Here is a 21,102-nt window from a genome sequence, read left to right on the forward strand (position 1 = left end):
TCTTGTATTTTGAAGCTCCATTATTCAGTGCATAAACATTTAACATAATTACATTCTCTTGATTAATTGACACTTTATCATTATGAAATAACCTTCTTTATCCCCGGTAATATTCTTTGTTCTGAAATCTACTTTGTCTGATGTTAATATAGCCACTCCAGCTTTCTTTTGATTACCATTAGCATGATATTTCTTTATCCATTTTTTTACTTTTAGGCTATTTGTGTCTTTATATTTAAAGGTCATTTCTTACAGACAGCACATAGTTGAATCTTGTTTTTCTTAATCCAATTGGATCATCTCTGCCCTTTAATTGGGTTATTTAGCTCATTTGCATTTAATGTGATTATTGATATAATTAGATTTTAAGTCTCTCATCGTGCTGTTTGTTTTCTATTTGTCAAATCTGTTCTTTGCTTCCTTTTTCTTTTCTTCCTTCTTTTGGATTAATCAAATACATTTTATGATTCCATTTTATCTCATTTTTTGCCAGCCCATCCTCAGGTGCCAAAGGAAGGAGCCAGTCCCCAGCCACTCTGCTCCACTCTGGCTATATCTGGGACAGTTGCTCCTCGATCCACAGATTTCCCTCCACGCTCTAGAAGCCAGAAGTGCTGGCCAAAGCTGTCAGTGATTCGACTCCACTAAACAGCTGCCTCTAACGGGAGCTGCCCTAAGGCCTCTCTCACCAGCCCAGGCCAACCCAGGGGAGCCCAGTTCTGATCAGACAGAGGGGAACGGCTTCCCACCAGAAGGCACTTGATATCCTGGCTCCAAGGAGGGACAGAGCTCTAGTACTTATTTCTCTAGAAATCCTTAAGCACTGGAGACATTTCTCTGTGCTCCTCACAGCCCCACCCACTCCTTCTATCCTAGCATCAGTAGGTGTCTGAGATGACCTCTGGCTGGCCAGGTTGTCCTGAGGCTCTAAGGAGGCAACAAGGCTCTCTTTCTATGTGTAGTAGTGCAAGAGTTATTTACACATCTCACGCCAGTGACCACATTGCCCTGGCTCCTGGAGGACCGAAGAGGGCTGCGTGAGGGATGGGGTTGTTGATCAGAAACATCTTTTATGATTCTCTAGTTTCCCTAAAGGAGGGCAATTAGATGGCAGACTCCCGGTGCCTGCCTCAGACCTAGCATGAGCTCTTCAGGGCCTCTGCTTCTTGGTATGGGCTGATTTAACTGCCTTTGGTGTTTGTAAGTGTCAGGGCCTTATCGAAGCTGTCAGCCTCGCAGCCAAGCGAGAGAAGTGTGGAGTAGGCTACAAGCCCCAAGAAAGTGACTCTCCTGTGAGTCAGCCTAAATAGTGTGCAGCCATGTACTTCTTACAACAGGAAGTCACCTGGGGGGAAATTGAGCTCTGTGCTGTGCACGGCGGTTTAATGCTGTCAAATGCTGCTCTCAGGATGGAGGGTGGCATTCTTAAGATTCACCCCAGAGAGGACATCTGAAAAAGGCTGCTTCTGAGAGGCACCGGGAAGGTGGGGGAGGTGTGGTCGTGATTGGTGAACGGGTGTCAGGAAGTGGGAGGACACAGGAGGATTTTGACAGGCAGAGGAAACAGCGAGAGCAAGACCACAAGAGGGCAGGGCGGCTGCTGGGAACGTGAATCAAATGTGTGCGGCTGTAAGGAGGGATGCTTGATTGTGGCTGGAGATGGGTATGACCTGTTGGCTGGGCACATGCTGTGAAGGACCTTGAAGGACCCACTCTGGAGTTCAGGATATTGTTGTAGGCACTGGGGCGTCACTGGAGGAGGGACAACTGTGATGAAAAATTGTCAGACCCAGAGGCCCTGGGTTTGAAATCTGATTCCACCATTTACTAGCTCTTTGACTTTGGGCAAAATTAGCCACCCTGAGCCTCAGCTTACTCATCTGTAAAATACGTTCTTGGGGGGTTGTAAGGATTAAGTGAGAGAATGAAGTGTGTGAGAGCTCGGTAACTCCAATATAATGTCTTATTTCACGTCGTTCCACTGCACTGGCTGTTATGAGATGGCAGGAACTATGTCTTCTTCAGAACACCCAGTCTAGTGCCTGCCATGTGCTTAGTAATTATTTGTTGAATAAATGAATAAGCTTGATACTAGGTCTTGAAACTCAGTACTTATTCAATAATTATTAGTTGACATCTGAATGGAAAGGTTTTATGATAGAACAACACTGATCAGATCTTGGTCTAGAAGGGTAACTTTGGCAACAAGGCAGTGAGGAGTTTGGAGGAGGCAGAGATAGGAACAAGGGAAACTACGGGAAGGCTTTGCAATAATCTATGTTGATGGCACTCATCAACAAGATAGAATTTCAAGATAGGAAATTCTAAAGGAGGGGGAGCAGGTGGAGGGCGAGGCAGGGAATAATCAGCTCAGTTTGGACCTGTTGAGAGTGAGGCTGTAGTGGGGAGAGCTGGGGACCCAGCGAGCTGGTGCAGGTATTCATCTGGAGCTACCTGGAAGAGAGAGAATTATGAGACATGTGTGTATAAAGTCTAGTTGATACCATTGGCCTAGGTGAGACTAAGCTCCCAGGGAGAGCACGGGCACATGGAGGGGGGTGGAGAAAACAGTCAGTGGCTGAATTCTGGAAACCCCCAAGGAGCCAAAGGGAAGACAGGGTCGTAGGAGAACTGAGAAAGTAGCTCCTGACTTGTTTGTGTCGGACTGCGATTTCAGGCAGTATGGCTATTCTGAGAGCAACCAGGATAGGTGCTACATATTCTGCAGAGCGTTCAACAGCTTGGGGTCTGGAGTCAGACCAGCCGGGCTGATTCACCTCCACCATGAGCTAGCATGTCTGACTATGTGCAAGTTACTTAACCTGCCAGAACCTTCTCTTCCACTCTGTAAAACAGAGATAATAACTGGAGCTTCCTCGTTGGTATGCAGTAGGGATTAAATGAAATGAAGCACATAAAGTTACTAGGACAGCGCCTGCACAAGGCAGCTAATAATGATTTCAAAACAGGTTTCGGGGAAGGGTTGGCACCTCACCCCATTTTCAGCCTCTGAATATGTTGGTCAGTCATGAGGCCCCAAATCTGATATCTGGACTCCTCAATTGCTCAGATGAGGAGACCTGAGGTCCAAAGTTGCTCAAGATCCCATAGCAAGCTAGAGTTGGAGCTGGGCCTAGAATACCAGCTCCCGGCTTCCATTTTTGTACCACAGCTTTTCTGGAACACAGACCCACAGGGTGGATTTAACAAGGGGATCTGGCTACGTGTCAGGATGGCATTTGAGAGAGGAAGACAACTTAAAATAATGTCTTTCATCATCTGATGCTCTGAGACAGGGAAGTCGCCCATCCACCATTTCAGTGGGGCTTTCTGAAACCCACCCCCCAACCATGATGCCATGGCTTTGCGGCTCCGGATGCTGCATCTTCAGGTCCAGACTCCTCTTCCTGGGACCAGGGACAAGAACAGCCAGTTCCTGTCCCTGTGTGTTCACTTCCAGAGCCTTGAAAGGCTGTTGCCCAGGCTCTTCCTGCCACCTTCCCTCCTTCCCTGGTCAGGTTACCACTACTGTTGATTGTTCACGGGGAAAGGGTACAGACGGAGTCACTGGACACTGAAACGAATCCAATCTTCCTCCCTTTGGGACTGTGGAGCTTCTATCTGGATTTTTCCTCCTGGAGGCTGGCCAACTTATTGTATCGTATGTGACCTTTGCCGGGTTCAGAAGCATCCCAGGGTCCTCGCCAGCACAGTCTCCCTTTCGCTGGCGTCTTACACGTGGCTTCCTTCCAAGCCTAGACTCATTGACAGGTGGAGTGGGGGTAGAGACAGAGACACTAACTAGGCTTTGAGAGTATGTAATGAGCTGTGATGGAACATGTTGCTTCCCTCAGTTTCCTCATCTGTAAAATGGGGGTAAAATCTGCTCTCAAGGTTGTAGAGCGACCTACGTGATGAGGTAAAAGGGCTTTGAAAAGCTCTATTCAGATGTCAATTTTCATAATATTTGGACTGGCAGGGAGCAGCACCCTAGAAGAATGCAGTGTCACTTAGACCTTTCCTAAGTAGGTCTGGCATCTAGTGTGCTGCTCACAAGGAGAGACTCACGCTGACTCCTGGGGTGCTTTGGCTTGCAGTTCAAAAAGCTTGTTATTAGCTGTATTTTAAGATTGTACATTTAAAATGTGTAGCACTGTAGCTGCTCTGCAGAGGTCACTGTGTAGCTCCAAGGACACAGCGTGGCCAGAGAATCTGGGGCCTGCTTTTTCTTTAAATATTGGATTCCCACTGAGCAAGGAGGTTCCTTTTATAAAGAAACGTGCATTCCTTCCCTGGCTGAACAAAGCAGGTAGGCTGTTACTGATGGCCCAAGGGTCACGCAGTTCCCCCCTCCCTGCAGCATTCATCATTCTGGCATTGGCCTTAGGGGTGCTGGTGAGGCCAAAACCTTTGCCTGGACCACAGTTTCTGGGGTAACCCCCCCAAAAAAGAACAGCCTTTAAAATATTCATTTGAAGAAAAGATTGCTCTAGACAAAGCCAAAACCTACTTTCAACCCCACTAATGTGAGTTCTTCCCTGGAAACACCCCGTAGCTCACCTCAGCCCCCACCCCCAGCTGTTTACCTCCACTTATCTCCCTGCCAAGGTATCTCCCAGCTACCAGTATTGACCCTTCTCTGGAGCTGAGGGTGGTCAGCCGGCTGGGGCACTGGCTCTCAGCTAGCTCGTGTTCATGCCTGCCAGGCACTCACTGGCTTCTGGAAAAAAAGACTGTGTGGGAGGATGGAGCCAAATTGGGCTGCAGTTTGAAACCATCCTGAGCGCTGACAGATTTGACTAAGATGGGGGAGGAAGAGGGTTCCTCACAAAAGTAGCCAGAGCTTAAAATGGAGTTGGCAGCTTGCAGTCTGGGAGCTGAGTCTAGCCCTCCACCCAGCTTGTGCCCCAGGACTGGATTGTTTCAGAACTACAGGAGACACAGACTTGGAGAAAGTCCTGATAACCCCTCTCAGCCGCTCTCTGGGGTGCTCCCAGGGTCCCTCTGGGGTCCCCAGGCCATGAGACTCCACAAGCATGGTGCCCCTGGCATTGCCAGGCTCTGAAGGCTTGTTTTTTTTTTCCTAAGACTCCAAGCCCCACTCTGTTGAAAGATGTCAGCATGCACACCAAATCAGTCCCATCCCTGCTGAGAGACTGTACATCACAGTGGCTAGAAGCACAGGCCCTAGAATTGCACACACCTGGTTCTGAGTCCCAGAACATGCGTCCTACTTGTGTGACTCTGAGCTTCAGTTTCCTCATCCATAAAAAGGGAATAATAATCTCTATCTCAAGGCTATTGGGAAAGTTAAGTGACAGACTGCATGTAAATCACCAGGCACAGGCAGTAACTACTGTGGATGAAGGATCTGAAGGATTCAGCCCGTCAGGGAAGGTGTTCCTTCATCCAGTCTGATGGAGAAATGTAATTGAGCTGTCCTTGATGGGAATCAAAAGATCTGGCAAAGGTCTGGCCCCCTCTTGGCCTGACCACCAGGAAGATGCACCAGTAACCTGGGTGGTGTCTGCGGGCTCCTTTATTAACCTGAGGCTTCCTGAAGGCCAAGTTCCCTGTGTGGGTGGAAGGGCCTGCTTGCTCGGCAGTTTGCCATAACTTTGCATATGATTTGCATATGCTTGGGGGGGCCCCTGCCATTTCTTCTGGCATTTCCGAGTTAAAATATTACTGCTTCTCCAGACAGGCCCGATATTGATTTTCTTCTAATGCAGTCACTTCTCTAACCACTCTGATTGACGTGGCTCCTTCACCCAGTGAATGGGGAATGAGAGGGTGAGGTGAGGCATGGATGGGGGGAAGGGAGGAGGGACACTGTCGATCTTAGAGCACATGCTACTCCTGAACTTGAGCCATCCTGGGCGATGAGAATGAGCTGCTTCCAGAAGGATGAAGAGAGGAGAGAGGGAATTTTCTCCCTCGGGTCCATCCTAGTCTATTCCTGCCCTGAATCCCTAATCTGGCTCGTGATGCCCTAGGTCCACTTGCCAACGTGGTCCAGGGACAGGGTGGGGAGGCGCAGGCCTGGGGCGGGAGGAGGGGGAGGGGCGCCGCGACAGCCAGCGGCTTTGAGGAACCTTGCGAGAGGAAGTGGCTTCCGAACTCCTCTGTGTGCAGTGCGAGGGGCAGGAAAGGCGCGGGAGGCGGGGGAGGTGTCGAGATGGCGCTCGGCGCGCGGGGCGGAGGGGGGAGCCGGCGCGGAGGAGCTGAAACCGCAGATGCCTAGTGAGTTGGAGAGCGAGGTGAGCGCGGCGGAGTCCAGGTCCGACCCCAGTGCTGGCAGCCGCTGGGGAACAGGTTACGCCGCCGCCCGAGCCACTCGGGCCCCAGTGTAAAAAAACCGAGGCAGCCGGCTCCGGGTCTGCCCGGCCCGATAACGGACTCGCTCCCCGGCGGGGCTAGAAGCTCACGCCGCGGCCGCCTGGGGAGGGATCCCCACCTCCCTCCGCCGCATCCCGAGAGCCTGGCCCCATCAGATGCGCCCGCTGCCTCCGGCCGGGGCTCCGGGCTAGATGACAGTGGACAGCAGCATGAGCAGTGGGTACTGCAGCCTGGAGGAGGAACTGGAGGATTGCTTCTTCACTGCCAAGACCACCTTTTTCAGGAATGTGCAGAGCAAACATCCTTGGAAGGTAAACTTAATAATACAAGAGACTTTCATTGAGGGGAAATAACCTCTGTGGTCTAGAAGGGAAACCTTGCACCTGGCAAACAGGCAGTCATGTCTTACGGGCGTGGGTGGGCAGTTGCCCTGCGCACCCTCTTGAACTTGTTGGTGGAGGAGACCACGGGTTGCATCTGGAGCCCTTTGGGGACAACCGGCAAATGCTCCTTTCAGCATTTCTTGTCCCTGGACCTTTTCAAAATGGCTCTCTAGGATTTGGGGACAGAGCTTGGCTCGTGGTTTGGGGACATGCTCATCTGTGCCTGGGAGGGTGACCTTCCCCCAAATCCCAGCTTTGAAGCTCTCCATGGCAAGTGGATGGCACCCAGTCCCTCATTAAGATAATCATTCATAGGTTGAGACTTCCGTATTGCAAATGGCCAGAAACCATCTTAAAACACAGTCCCACAACTTTGCAGAAGTCTAGGGTGTTTTTAGAAGCAAACTAAAACTTCTCTCCTAGGTCATTGTCCTACTACCATTTTGACTTCCTGGGTTAGTTGGGGATAGCCGAAAGGAGTTTGCATGTGTTCCCTAATGGGGTTGTATGTGGTAGACACCCAGCTTGCCTGAGTCCCCTGGCCTCGCCCTCCCAGTGCGGCCATATATCTGCCACATACTTGGTGGGAGTGGTGGCAGAGCTCCGTTTATTTATTTGTTTTGTTATTTAGATGAGAGGGCTCCAAGCCAGGTCCTTGCCTAAAAGGGCCTGTTTGTACACTGAAGTGAGCTGTTAAATTTCACAGGTGTGTGCAGGCCCATCATTAATTTAGCAGTCCTACACCGAGTAGAACTAACCAAAAACTTCCCCAGGCCTGACTCTGGGGCCTCCGTGGTTAATAATTCATCTTGCCCATAGGGCCCGCATTGGCTGGGGTCTGACCTTCAAATAAATGCCCTGGACTTTTCAATTGCGAGAGGACGCCCAAGAATTAGAAGAGAGGTTTTGATTTTAGTGTTTGAAAGATCATCTAAAACAGGCCCCTGGAACCAGCACCTGTGTTCTGGGGCACCCCTTCGAGAAGCTGCACTTGTTCTCAAGAACTGGGGGCTGGGGTAAGGAGGGCTCATGCAGAAAGCATGGCCCCCACCCTCACCCCCACCCATACACATACACATAAGGGCACTCCAGCTATCTGGGGTCTTTATTTAGACCAGTGGTTCTCCACCTTAGCTGCACACTGGAATTACCTGCTGAGCTTTAGAAAATGAGGATACTTGGGTCCCACAGCAGGGGAGTCTGATTTCCTTGGTCTGGGGTGAAGCCTGGGCATCGAGATTATGAAAAGCTCCCCAGGTACTTCTGAGATGCAGCTGAGGTTGAGAACCATTGCTCTAGAGAGTTTTGCTGCTGCCTGGGAAGGAAATGGTTCCTGTTTTTAGAACAAAGTTTAGCTGCTGCCCTCACTGCCCGCCAGGCTGTAAGCCCTCGGTCCCAGAAGATGGGTGTTTTGCATGATTGGGTAGAGGAAGGGGCACTGCAAAGCTGAGGTTTCTTTCAGTTGGCAAATGAAAAAGGTATCTGTTTCTGGTATTTCTTGGGAGAAACAGAGATATTTGACAATAAAATATGCTGGGGTGGGGTGGGAGTGGGAGAGGTGACTTGTTCCTTGGCCCAGAGAGCCTCCTCTCTTCACTCTCCCCCCAAATCCCCCTGCAAGCATCGCTCCTGAAAATACACCTTCGGTTTGGCACACACATCAACTCCACTTTGCCTGGTTCTTGAATTCATGGCATGTCTTGAGGCCTCTGCATAGCCCCCTACCTCATTTTGCCCAAGTCTATAAGCCCTCAGAGGGCGAGAATCCCTTCTAAGAAACGGGTTTTGTTGAATCCCACACAGGGTGATACGGATAAATGCTTCAAAGAAAGACAGAGAGGTGGCCATGGCCCCTCTTATCCCCGGCCTCTGCCTGGCTGCAGTGTGAGAAGAGTCTTGACCGAGATTCAGAACTGCTGTCGGGGACAGTTTTTCTCAGCACCAGACTTGCCATCCGCACAGCCCTCTGCAGGGGGTGCAGGGCTGCCTCTCGTCGGGGAGCAGGCACTGGGGTGGCCCCCGGCTGTGACGGGGTGCGTGTGGCTGACTCAGGGGCTGGGGAGCTTCATCCACATATTTCAGTCTCTGGTCCTTCTGCGTGTTTTTCCGCCTTTAATAACATCTTAGCTCTCTCTTCTCCCTTGGAGCCACTTCTGGAAAGGGTTTCAGAGATCTGCCATCTCGTGACCCCATTCTGACCCCTAACATTGCTTTTTTCCTACCCAAAGAGAGATCGCATATGAGCTCCTAGGAGAATTTCTCCTTCCTGTCTCCAAGGAAAAGCGTTTATGTGCTTCCCGGTCTCTGAGAGACGGAGGGCCGCATTCGGGAAAGGCCAAGCCGGCTTCTATAATTAGCCTCGTCAGAACGACCTGTATCTGACGGTGCGCGCGCCGGGCTGGAGCAGAGCTGCCGGGAGCCTCCTGCTGTTCTAGGAGCCTTCCCTGGCCCGGCCTCCAAGGGGTCCTGGAGGCCTCTCACCAGCCCCTCGGGCAGGATGTGGGAGGGTGGGGAAGGGCCCTCGTTCACAGAGAGGAGGCCCTGAAGGCGGAGAGGCAGCAGCAGAGGAAGTGGGGCTAGGCCCTGCGCCCCGGCTTGTTCTCTCCTTTCAGAAAACAGCTGCCTCCTGGGGCCTCGGGCCTTCTCTGAGAGGGGCAAAGAGACCCAGTTTTCAGTCTTCGTTTCAGGGGGCTGAGGTGGGGCCCCCCGGGGACTTCCCCCTTGGCTGCTGGGCACGATTAGATTGCTTACCCGGGGTCACGTGTCCAAATGGGGCTCTTGGTGGCTTGGGGGAAGCCCAACCTGTGTGCTCAGGGATGCAGACCAAGCTGCGCTCAGGAAGGTGCACACGCGGTCACTCAGTCCAAGCCATCGGAGCTGGGGTGGGAGGGGTCATTCGAGGTCACACAGAAAGTTCATGATGGACCCAGGGTTAGAACCTACGTCTCTCATCTCCCAGCCCAGAGGTTTTTCTGCTTTCGTCCCACAAAGGGCAGGTTTTGGTGATTTGGGGGTCTGGTGACTGGGACCTCTGGGCACCCCTGCCAGCTGCTCCTTTCTTCCTGTCTGGGATCTGACTCTGGAAGTGAGGCCAACTTCCACTCCCATCGGTTCCCCAAATGCCTGCAGAGGGTGGCAGTTTAGTCCCTCTGAGCAGGGACACGGGCACTCTGAGCTCTCTCTGCATGTTCCACAGGCTCCGGGACCCCAGGAGCCATCCAGAGCATCGGGGTGAATGCTCTGGGGACACAGGAAGCCTGCTGCTTGCAGCACGTCAGAGCTGGAGGGAACCGGATCTGGCACCTCACTTTACAGATGGAGAGGCTGAGGCCAGAGAGGCGCGAGGACTTCACTAGGCCAAATATCGGGCTGGGTGGAGCCAGGACTAGCACCCCTCTTAGAAACCTTGTTAAGAGCTCTTCTTGGTCTTCTTCACTCAGCGTGTGACAGGGATGAACTGCAGTCCTTGTCCTCTCAGAGCCTTCTGCAAAATGGAAAGACCCAAACAACCTCGAGCTAGGAAAGAGCTGCAGGGTCCTTACATCCCTCCACTCCATAAGGTCCTCACCGTCCCCCCGTTCCTAAGGCACAGCGGCCCAAGAAACATTCACTCTACACTTGACACTAGCAGGGGTCCCTCTCATCAGTCCCAGAATCTTACAACTTTACAAGTTCTTCTTCTTGTCTATCCTAGAATACTGCTTGCTGTATCGTCATCATGCATGTTTTCTTTGTGGATATGGAGGTGGAAGTTTGGCTCCTTCTGTGGTTAAATATTATACTTAAGCACAGCTGGAATACTTTCCCATGCCACCCCCCACCCCACCCCCCATACCCAGGACCTCCCTGGTCTACACTGATACCACTGATTCTTGAAAAATTCAAGGAAGACGCAAAGAGGAAGGCGTGGGGGTCTCAGAGGTCACAGTCCGAAGCCACTCCTGGTTCCGTCCCTGCACTTGCCCCATCTCCTCTTGGGCCTCTGTGGCCCCAGGGACGTCATCCAAGCCTGACAGCCCTGGGACCAGTCAGGGAAATCCCCGTCTCTCTGCCAGCAGCAGGCACACCCAGGTCTCGGGCTCAGCACCTGCCCCTGACCTTCTTGGCATGAGAGAAAAGAATACTAAAAATAAGTAGGTTCCAAGTTTGAGCAATAAAAATTAAACCTTCAGAAACGTTGGACCATGTAACTGCTTTTCTGTGTGCTTTCTCAGCAGCCTGCCCAGCTCAAGACTCACCTCAAAAGATTCTTCACGCTAGCACAGCCACACAATAGCCTTCCTTTGGGGCTGGAACCTGTATTCCCCTCCTGTGGAATTTACTTCTCGTTGCTTCTCTGGCCCTTCCCAGTGTTCCTTTTCTCCGTGAAGATGGTAAACCCTGTAAGATCAGAACTCGCATCCCCTTCAGGTGCAAGGCAGCACCAAGTACTGGTTACAAAAGCAGGCGCTGACTAAATGCTGGTTGAGTTTAGTTGCTGCATCATCTCTCTTGCATCCTGTATAATCAGGGTGGACCAAATGTTGTAACAAACAGCCCCCATTATTTTCAGTTGTTGGATATAATAGAAGTTTATTTCCCTCTTTAAGTAAAGTTACATTGGCAGGTGGGGCTCAGGATAACACATGGGAGGTTTTGTGGGCCAGGCCGGGAAATGGTGTGTGTGTTTTACACCCACGTGCTATTGGCCAGAACTCAGTCACGTGGCCACACCTAAGCACAGGGAGGTTGGGAAATGAAGTACAGCTGTGAGCCCAGGCGGACGAGGAAGCCGGATGTGGTAAACACTTAGCTGTCTCTGCCACACATCCCTCCTCCTACCTCTCTGCCCAAGCACCGTTGGAAGCTCTGCTCTGCTTTCTTGGTGAAGGGCCGTAACCTCTGTCTCTTTGACTTTGTACCTCTCCATCTGTCACCAAGGATGTGCTCTTCCTGGGATGGGGAGGGGGGGTGTCCTGTTTCCCCCAGCTACACTGGGAACTTTTTGAGGACAGATGCTTTTCCTTACTCAGCACTGCCCCAGTTCCTCTGTAGCATCTGATGCCTTCAGTGGTGCTTACAAGGTTTGCCCTGGCTACTGACATCAGAATCTCTCTTTGGATCACTCTTTGAAAATGGAGTGTCAAGGGTCCACTCTAGACTTCTTGGCTCCTGAGTCTTTGGAGGTAGGACCCTCAAATCTGCTTTTTTAATACTTCCCCCTGGTGATTCTCATATATACTGAAGTCTGGGACCCACCTGTTTAGGAAGTGTTTGGTAATTGATGACTTCAATTGGAATTCAAGACGAACATTTATCACAGATTCCAGAGAACCTCCTAGGCTGGAAGCCCAGAAGGTAAAAGGTTTTGTCCCTGGTCACACAGCTAAGTAGAGACAGACCAAGGACTCAGAGCCCCTGGGTCCCTGCTCAGAGCGGTCCCCATTACTCTCACCACAACGTGCTAGCAGGGACGTTGAGGGGACAGCCCCTGGTGGTCATGACTGGTGCGTGATGTAACGGAAGCAGCACAGAACTGTAAGCAAAGTCCTGCCTTCTCATCTCAGCCCCAGCTCTTAACTGAGGGGCTGTGGCCAAGACACTTCAACCCTCCAGACCCAGGCGCTTCATCTGGTCCTTTTAGCGAGTGCGATACGAGCCTGTCCTTCTTTATCTGAGAGTCCCTCACCACTTTGCATGGGAGCAGAGCCTTCTTACCAGTTTCTTTTTTTTTTTTTTTTAATTTTATTTATTTTATTTATTTATTTTTGGCTGCATTGGGTCTTTGTTGATACGCACGGGCTTTCTCCAGTCGTGACGAGTGGGGGCTACTCTTTGTTGCGGTGCGCGGGCTTCTCATTGTGGTGGCTTCTCTTGTGGAGCACGGGCTCTAGACACGCGGGCTTCAGTAGTTGTGGCTCGTGGGCTCTAGGGCGCAGGCTCAGTAGTTGTGGCCCACGGGCTTAGTTGCTCCGTGGTATGTGGGATCTTCCTGGACCAGGGCTTGAACCCGTGTCCCCTGCATTGGCAGGCAGATTCTTAACCACTGCGCCACCAGGGAAGCCCCTTCTTACCAGTTTCTCATGGGGCTGGCAGGGATAGATCCTGACTACCAAGTTCTCTAAATTGTAAGGACTTCCCTAGGGTGGGGTCAGGAAGAGGGCCTGAATGGCTACATGAGCCCCCTTTCCAGGACCACCTGGGACGTAGCCAAGACATCCTCACCTTTGTGTTCCAGATTCCTCCCCTCCCACCCACCCCTCTCTCTTCACAAGTTTATCCTGGCTCAGCTGGCTTTTCCCTCTAAAGCAGTTCCAGTTATAGCTCAGGGCACATGCAACAGCCATACACCCACGCAGTTTAGGGAGAAAGGAAGATTTTACACTGGTATCAACCTTGAATCCTAGCTCTTAGTTTACACCATCAGGTTGGACTCTGGATCCAGCTTCCACCCCATGAGCTTGAAAGGGAGGCATCATCGGGCCCAGCCTGGGTGCCCAGCAGCCTGTGTTCCCGTCCCTCTGCTGCTCTTGACTTGCCAGGTAACACACACCTGTGTGCTTTCCAGCTTTGGGATCCCCCTGTGTGGAGGACCCAGACCTGTCTTCATTCAGGACCCCGGTTTCCTCTTCTGGATGGCTCAGTCTACCCATAAAGTAGCATCCCAGTCCTGGCATGGCATATTCTCTGGGGATAAGAGGACCAGATACATTTGCCAAAAATCAGGAGCCTTTAAGTTCAGGGCCAGGAGGAAGAAGGGAGCTGTAGTGGCAGAAAGCTTCAGGTTTCACTCCCTCAGCCTGTGGCTTCTGTCCTTGGTGCTGTCCTGGTCCGTGTCTCTTCTTTTCTCCCACCCCACCCCAGCTTTACTTATCACTCCCCAGCCTACATCCCCCATCTCACCTCTCTTCTTGGCTCTAGAATAATTTTTTTTTTTTTTTTTTTGTCTGCTTCGGGTCGTTGAGTCACGTGGGGTTTTTTGCTGCGGCACACGGGATCTTCGTTACGGCGCTCGAGCTTCTCTCTAGTTGTGGCGTGTGGGTTTTTTGGGTTTTTTTCTCTCTCTAGTTGTGGCGTGCGGGTTCCAGAGCACGTGGCCTCTGTAGTTTGCAGCCCTCAGGCTCTCTCGTTGAGACGCGCGAGCTCAGTAGTTGTGGCGCGGGGGCTCAGTTGCCCCTTGGCATGTGGGATCTTAGTTCCCTGACGAGGGATCGAACCCGCATCCCCGCATTGGAAGGTGGATTCTTTACCACTGGACCACCAGGGAAGTCCCTAGAATAGATTTTCTATAGCCTGTTGGAGGTCTCCCATGCCCCTCAGATGCCTAAAATTTAATATGTCCAGAACCAACTCGTAGCTCTGCCCATGATTGATTTCTCTCCCCGTCTCTACCCCACCCTCCTAGTCCCCTGCCTTTGAAACTTCAGGGGTCTTCCCACTCGTCTCTTCCATCCAGTCTGTCACTGTGGCTTCTGCCTCCACAGTGTTGCAAATGTCGGTCTCTCCTTTCTGTCCCCCGCCCTGCCCTATGTTGGGGGCTTGTCACCTCACCCCTGGATGCTCCAGGAGGTCACCCAACCAGTCTCCATCCTGTTTCTTCTCCTTCTGTATACCCTGCTTTCGATGGCATATTGGTCTGGTGTCCCGAAGCCTTCGGAGCCCCCCATTTGCTTCCAGAGCAAAGCCCACACTTCGTTCCTGCTCGTTATGTAGCATCCAGAACCCCACAATGTCTGAGCTCAATCAAAATGTTGTGTTTTTAAGTTTCTTATAGCGCTGAGCACTGGGGTGGTGGGAGATACAGAGATGGATAAAATGCAGTCTCCACACTTAAAGACCTATGGCCCCAGTCACATTGTGTAACAGACCCTAGTTGCTCCCCTTCTCCACCCATGAAGTGTCCGGATGGGGGCCCCTAAGCAAAGCGTCATCCAGGGGGAAGACACGCTGCGTCTGCCCTGCAGCCATGTGACTTTCGTCAAGGCGTGGCAGCAGCTCCCAGAATCAGAGAGCCTGGGGCACAGCCTAGGAGGGTGCAGGGGACAGGCTGGCAGTGACAGAGCTGCAGCAGCCACTGGGAGGGTTGGAGGAGAGTAACTTAACCTCTGAAAAGCAGAGACTCCTGGAGCTGGAGGAGACTGTCAGGGGTCTTTACAGCCACTCCCCTGTTTCCAAGCAGGCCTGCATATGACTGATACAGGCAGGGAGGGAAGCTGTGCTCATTACCACCATCCTCCTCCAACCCATTCATCAGTCCTCCCTTGTCCACGGTGCTAGACAACGTGACTCCAGCTGGTTGGATCCCTGCTGTGTATGAGGCTACAATTCTAGGCAAAAAAAAATCAGGGAGGGCGGCAGCAGAGCGTTTCCGCCTAACAGACCACACTGGCAGAATTGCTATTGCTGTCAAGCCGAAAGGTTGGCATGTTCAATGAGGTAGTATGTGAGAGGGGCTTAGCCAAGGGCGAGGCGCCCATCCCACGCTCATCCAACTCCAAAACACGTGCTCTTCCCACCACACACATGGCATCTCGGGTGAGAGTCAAGTTTCGAAAGGCTCCAAATAACTCGGATCTCCCAGCTCTAATCTGGTGACCTGCCACAGGAAGCTGTTTTTCTCATTCAGCCAATTTCCTGATGCTAAAATCCAGGCCGTTTTTCCCTGTTCTGGTCTTGGGAAACCTGGTCGCCATACTCTGCCACCAGCACCTCATCAGCCTCCAGTCCGTGAGCCCCTCTGTATCCTTCTCATCTCCTGGCTCTCCCCCAGAGTGAGGAGTGGTGTTGGGCTGTCCCCCGTGCCGTGATACAGGCGTCAAGGGGAGCTGGGGCCACGGGGCACCAGCCTTGCGGCGGAGAGTGTGAGAGGCAGGGCCCTCCATTGGCCAGAACACGTGGAGAGGCAGCAGGCGGACCTAAACTCCAGAGTCACACATGGCTGGGAAAGTGTGGGTTAGCGAGGAGGATGTGGGAGCTGGTGGGTCCAGGGTGTTTAGAGAGCATTTCCAGTTGCAACTTGATGCTCCCTTCTTTCTGCTGCCAAAACACTGGTGTATCCTTCTCCCCTATCCCTCATTTTGATGGGCTGTACTTTTCTGGAAGAGGAACCAGATCTTGTTCATCATCGTGTCCCCAGCACATGGTAGGCACTTAATGCATGTTTGATAAAGGAGGAGGGGCTTGGAGCTTCTTCCTCAAAAAATTTCTTTCCCTAAGAGGCAGCGGGGGCTCCCGGAGGACACGCACAGCACTTTAGGCAAAGTATGTGAAAACGGATCTCAGGACTGTGAGAAAGGGAAGCTTGCTAAGATTCTGGATGAGGAATCAATGGATTTTTCCAGTGACTTTGAAAAGAAAAATCTCACTGAGTGAGCAGAAAATGCAAGGACAACTTTCCAAACATGGAGCGGCCCCTCCACCCCGTCTGATTGCTCAGCTGTTTGCCCTGGAGGATGAGGGCAGGCAGGGCTGGGTCGCTAAGCAACCAGGCCCTGGCACCTGCTGACAAGTGTTGGCGTGGTCCTTCCTCAAGTGGGGCCTCCCTGGGGGGCTGAGGCAGAGGGGTCCATGTGGGGAGGCAGGAGAGCCCACTATGATGGACTTCTCCTGTCTGCCTTTCAGCCATGGGAATGGCAGGTTGAGGGGGGAGGAATCAATACGCCTCTCATTTGTTTTACTTTCCCAGTTTAACTCTAAGCAAGTGAAGATCCCAGTTTGGTGACCCCAGTAGTTTGAGCATTCTCAGACAGCCCAGGTGGAATGGGCAGGGGCCCCAGGCCCTCAAGTGGGCCCAACACTGGGCCTGGCAACCCAAGCCCTCAACCTTCACTCTGGGTGACCTCAGGAAGCATGCTCACTGCTCTTGGCCTCACTTTCTCCTTCTGTAAAATGGGGAGACTTGCCCCTCCAGTGGAGAATAATTGCTAAAGAGGGCCCAGCATCTGGCTGTGAGAATGGGTGGAGAACTCCTGGGCTTGGGATTATAAAGGCTGTTTCGAGGAATGCAGATGGGTGTTGAATTGTGACGTGAGGTGGGGTTCTTGATTGCGGTGTGTGGAGGCATAAGGTTCTGTTCACAGAACAGAGAAAGGGCAGGAGCTAGGGGTCTGCTGGGAAATGGTTAGAATGTAAATAGTAATAGTCAGTTCCTGGGCCTTGATGTGTGCCAGGCACTGTTCTAAGTGTACAGACTCATTTAATCCTCACATCATCTACAGTTGCCGCATGAACAACGAGGGTTTGAACTGCATGGGCCACTTATATTTGGATGTTTTTCAATAGTAAATACTACTATAGTACACAGTCTGTGGTTAATTGAATTCGCGGATGCAGGATACCGAAGGCTCACTATACGTTATATGCAGATTAACCCCAGCATTGTTTAAGGGTCAACTGTGTGTATGGTTTCCATTTAACAGTGAGGAAACTGAGGCACTGAAGGGGTTCAAGGGTCACACAGTAGTAAGGGGCAGATCCAGAACTTGGGCCCAAGTAATCTAATGCCAGAGCTCCCAGCCCCTAAGCTATGCTGCCTCTCCTGTAGCTCTTTCCAGAATTACCCAAGTAACCGAAGCCCCAGCAGTGAAGCCAGGAGATGCTCACAGATGCAGCCCCATGTCAGCAGCATTTGTCTTGGAGTCACTGAGGACAGCGCACTTTGCCAGGCCATTTAGGAGACAGGAAACCAGATGTCCCTGCCCCTGAGCCTTTAGGATACAGTGAGAAGACACACACGTGGAAAGACTCTGAGCTACTCAGTGACCAACTAAGACACGTTTCAGTATCACAGAGTAATCCCGGAGCACCAGCGTGGGCTGGGTTAGCAGGGCGGGCAGGCAGCACAGGGACAAGAGGGCGTGTGTGGGCCAGTGGCGAGGCTCCAGCACCCAGCACCAGCCCAGCCGGCAAGGCTGAAGGCACAGGCGGGGCTTCCAGTTAGAGGGGAGCCGAGAAGGAGCCACTCCCCTCAGCAGGGCGGTGCCACTGGTGTCCCAGCCGCCCGTCCCCTCTGAGCGAGCGTGGCAGTGCAGGGATGCGGGGAGCTGGCACTGGCTCCCACGCGCCCGCTCACCACCTCGGAATTCTCTGAATCACTTACGGAGGCTCGGCCCCAGCTGGAGCCAGCACGTGGTAGGAGAAGGTGCGCCTGCTGTCCTGGCACCCACGGCCTGTGATTAGAACACACGAGCTGGACTGCTAGAGCCGCCCATCTCTCACGGCCCCGTGACTCTGCAGGGCTTGACTTGATGGCTCTGAGAGCACGTGGGATGCTAGAAGCTGCGGAACCCTGTGTGCAAAGCATTCTTGTGCAGAGATGTCCACTAGGTGAGAGTGAGGAAGGGATTCGGAGGTGGGGATGGAGAACTCTGAAAGCAAGCCAATTCCCAGCTCCCAGCTCAGTGACTTCAGGAGAATTCCACGACTCCGTGGCCTGCAGAGGAAAGATGAGGCAGTGTTGCCCCAGATCTTCCTTTTGCTGTCGCATCCATTTCTCTAGGATGTGTGAGGTTGGAAAGCCGGGGTAGCTCCTTGCTCGTGGCCAGCTGTGACGGGGTGGGAGGAGAGCATCTGAAGCAGGGTGGGAAGTGCCCACTGCTTGAATCGCCTAACGATTCAGGTTTCTGCAGAATGTGGGTGATTGGACTGTTCGTCTCCAGGCCCGTTCCAGATCTCTGAGCCCAGGCTTCTGAATTGCACCCGAGCTCCCCTCTGGAGGGTCGTCTAAGAAGCTATAAGACCCTCTCCTAGCTGCAGCTGTTCCTCTGAGCCGGGCTGGGCTGTCCAGATCATCCCTAGGCTTCAGCCATTTCTTAGTGCACCTGGCAGGAGAGGGGCCAGGCCTAGGAAAAGAGCCTGGTCCTGGAGGTCCTGAGATGAGGGCCCACTTGCTTAGAAGTAGGATCAACTCCTCACTTTCCCGGAATATAGAAAGTAAGGGACACTCCCAACTTTACGGGAACCAGGTGAATCCAGCTGGTTACATGGCCCCCAGGTTCCCCTGCCCTTGGAATCTTCTTTTTTTATTGTAAGAAAATATATATCATGTAAAATGTACCATTTTAACCATTTCTATGTGTATAGTTCTGTGGCATTAAGCACTTTCACATTTTTGTACCACCATCCTCTCCAGAACTTTTGCATCTTCTGAACTCTGCACCCATTAGACAATAACTCCTCATTCCCTCCTCCCCACAGCCCCTGGCAACCACGATTCTACTTTCTGTCTCTTTGAATTTGATTACTCTAGGAACCACATATGAGTGGAATCATAAAATATTTGTCTTTTTGTGACTGACATTTCATTTTGCGTAATGTCTTCCTCCGTGCTGTAGCATATGTCAGAATTTCCTTCCTTTTTATGAATGAGTAATATCCCATCGTATTGTATGTACCACATTTTGTTTATCCAGTCATCCATCAACAGGTTGCTTCCATGTCTTGGCTATTGTGAACAATGCTGCTATGAACATGAGTGAACAAGTCTCTATTCAAGTCCTACTTTCACTTCTTTTGGGTATATATCCAGAAGTGGAATTGCTAGATCATATTGTAATTTCATGTTTAATCTTTTGAGGATTCGCCTTACCATTTTTTTATAGCGGCTTCACCATTTTCCATTCCCACCAGCAATGCACACAGGTTGTTATTTTCTGTGTTTTTGATAATAGCCACCCTAATAGGTGTGAGATGGCATCTCACCATGGTTTTGATTTGTATTTCCCTAATGACTAGTGATTTCAAACAGTTTTTCATGTGCTTATTGACCATTTGTATATCTTCTTTGGAGAAATGTCTATTCAAGTCCTTTGTCCATTTTTAATGGGGCTGTTTGTTTTTTTATTGTTGAGTTATAGGGGCTCTTTATATTGATATATTCTGGATCTTGATCCCTTGTCAGACATATGATTTACAATGGAATCCTCTTTAAATTGATTCTAAAAGAGCCAAGTCTAGCGTTTGAAGAGACTGGAGTCTAGGATGAGTTATTGGAACCCACTCACTCACCCTGCCCACCATCATCCCTAATTCACTCTGCAGTGCTCTGGTCCTGGGTTCTCTGGGAATACAGAGATGGAAAAGGTACAACTCCTGGTGTTGGGATGCTCATGATCTAGTCGGGGAGACAGGCTGAGACACAACTCATACTACTATATAGAGGATGAAACCAGTGCTGGAATAATATTGGGGCGTAAGCTCATGCTGTCGAAGAGCCCACTAATTCTAGATAGAAGTGGTGGATTAAGGAAAGTATCCCCAAAAGATATGTCAGTTCCAGGGGGCAAATTCTCTCAGATGAGGAGGAGGACCTCTCAGACTGAATGATCAAACTAAGATGTCAGGGAGACTGAAAGGAGACAGGGACCTAGAAGGAGATCCAGTGAGGAAAACTAACCTGAAAAAAGACCTTCTCATGCCCTAGAAACTCTTGAGGGCACAAGAGAATGCCCCAAGGTAAAATTCCTGTTGCCACTGCAGTAGAATGGGTGTCACCCTATTCTGCTTGGATTCACACTTTAGACCTCTGAGCTAAAAAGGGGGGGCTTCATAACGGTCCAGGGGAGGGGAGAACAGAAATGGAAGGGATTTGCATCATCTACCCTCCGAAACAGTCAGAGTGCAGGAGTCTCCCCTGATTTCCAGTTACTGTCTCAGAAGTAGATAGGTGCCATGGAGCAGGAATCCTATAGGACCCTTATACAATTCTGGAACCTTTCATTTCCATAGATTCGTTTTTGGGTTTTGTGTGTGTGTGCATGTGTGTGTCTTATTGCTTCTTTGTGTTTTATTCAGTTCATTAAGCAAATGTTTAATGGCCCCTCCTGTGTGCCAGGCACTGTCCTGGGAACTGCGTCAGTGAACAAGTCTGTCCCTGCCCTTGGGAAGCTTCTGTTGTATGCTCAAGCTGCACGGATGTGTGCTGACCTTGAGAGGCAGCCGGAGCACCTGTGTCCAGGCCACAGCCAGGCTGGGGGTGGGGTGGGGGGAGGGACTGTCAAGAAAACCTCCAGGGTAGAGTACAAGGATGCAGTTTTACAGAGGAAAGAAGAACAAGCTGTGCCCTGGGGCCTGCAGTAGACAGAAAAAGTGAGGGCGGGTGTCCGTCTAGGACTGAGAGGTGATACCTGGGGCTACTAGAGTAACCACATGTGCTGGTTTGCCCAGGACTTTCTGATTTGGGCACTGAAAGTCCTGCATCCTGAGAAAACTCAGTACCAAGCAAACTGGGACAGCTAGTCACCCTACCTGGGACTCAAGCTGAAGGCACTGCCTACTTAACCATGGGACACACAGTTGGCATGTAGTGCCAGGGGCCCACAGCACTTCAGGGGCCCACAAAAATGTTTTAATTTCTTTTAAAATCAGGAGAAAAAAAATGAACTTTTAGGTTGAAGAAAGTACT

General features: G+C 51.3%; 1 protein-coding gene across 2 annotated transcripts in view; it reads left to right on the forward strand.

Moving 5' to 3' along the window:
* RASSF5 (Ras association domain family member 5) overlaps positions 1–21,102 on the forward strand; it is a 71,587-nt gene that overhangs the window by 35,689 nt on the left and 14,796 nt on the right. The window contains exon 1 of one of the 2 annotated variants that reach the window (XM_036861896.1): positions 6,261–6,650. The exons of the other annotated variant lie outside the window; for it this stretch is intronic. Within the exon in view, the coding sequence (XP_036717791.1) occupies positions 6,531–6,650 (120 nt within the window). The 5' untranslated portion in view covers positions 6,261–6,530. Of the gene's footprint in view, positions 1–6,260; positions 6,651–21,102 lie in introns of those variants that run through there. 2 annotated transcript variants of the gene reach the window in all.

The sequence above is a fragment of the Balaenoptera musculus genome, chromosome 1 (assembly GCF_009873245.2).
Source record: "Balaenoptera musculus isolate JJ_BM4_2016_0621 chromosome 1, mBalMus1.pri.v3, whole genome shotgun sequence".
NCBI classification, from domain to species: domain Eukaryota; kingdom Metazoa; phylum Chordata; class Mammalia; order Artiodactyla; family Balaenopteridae; genus Balaenoptera; species Balaenoptera musculus.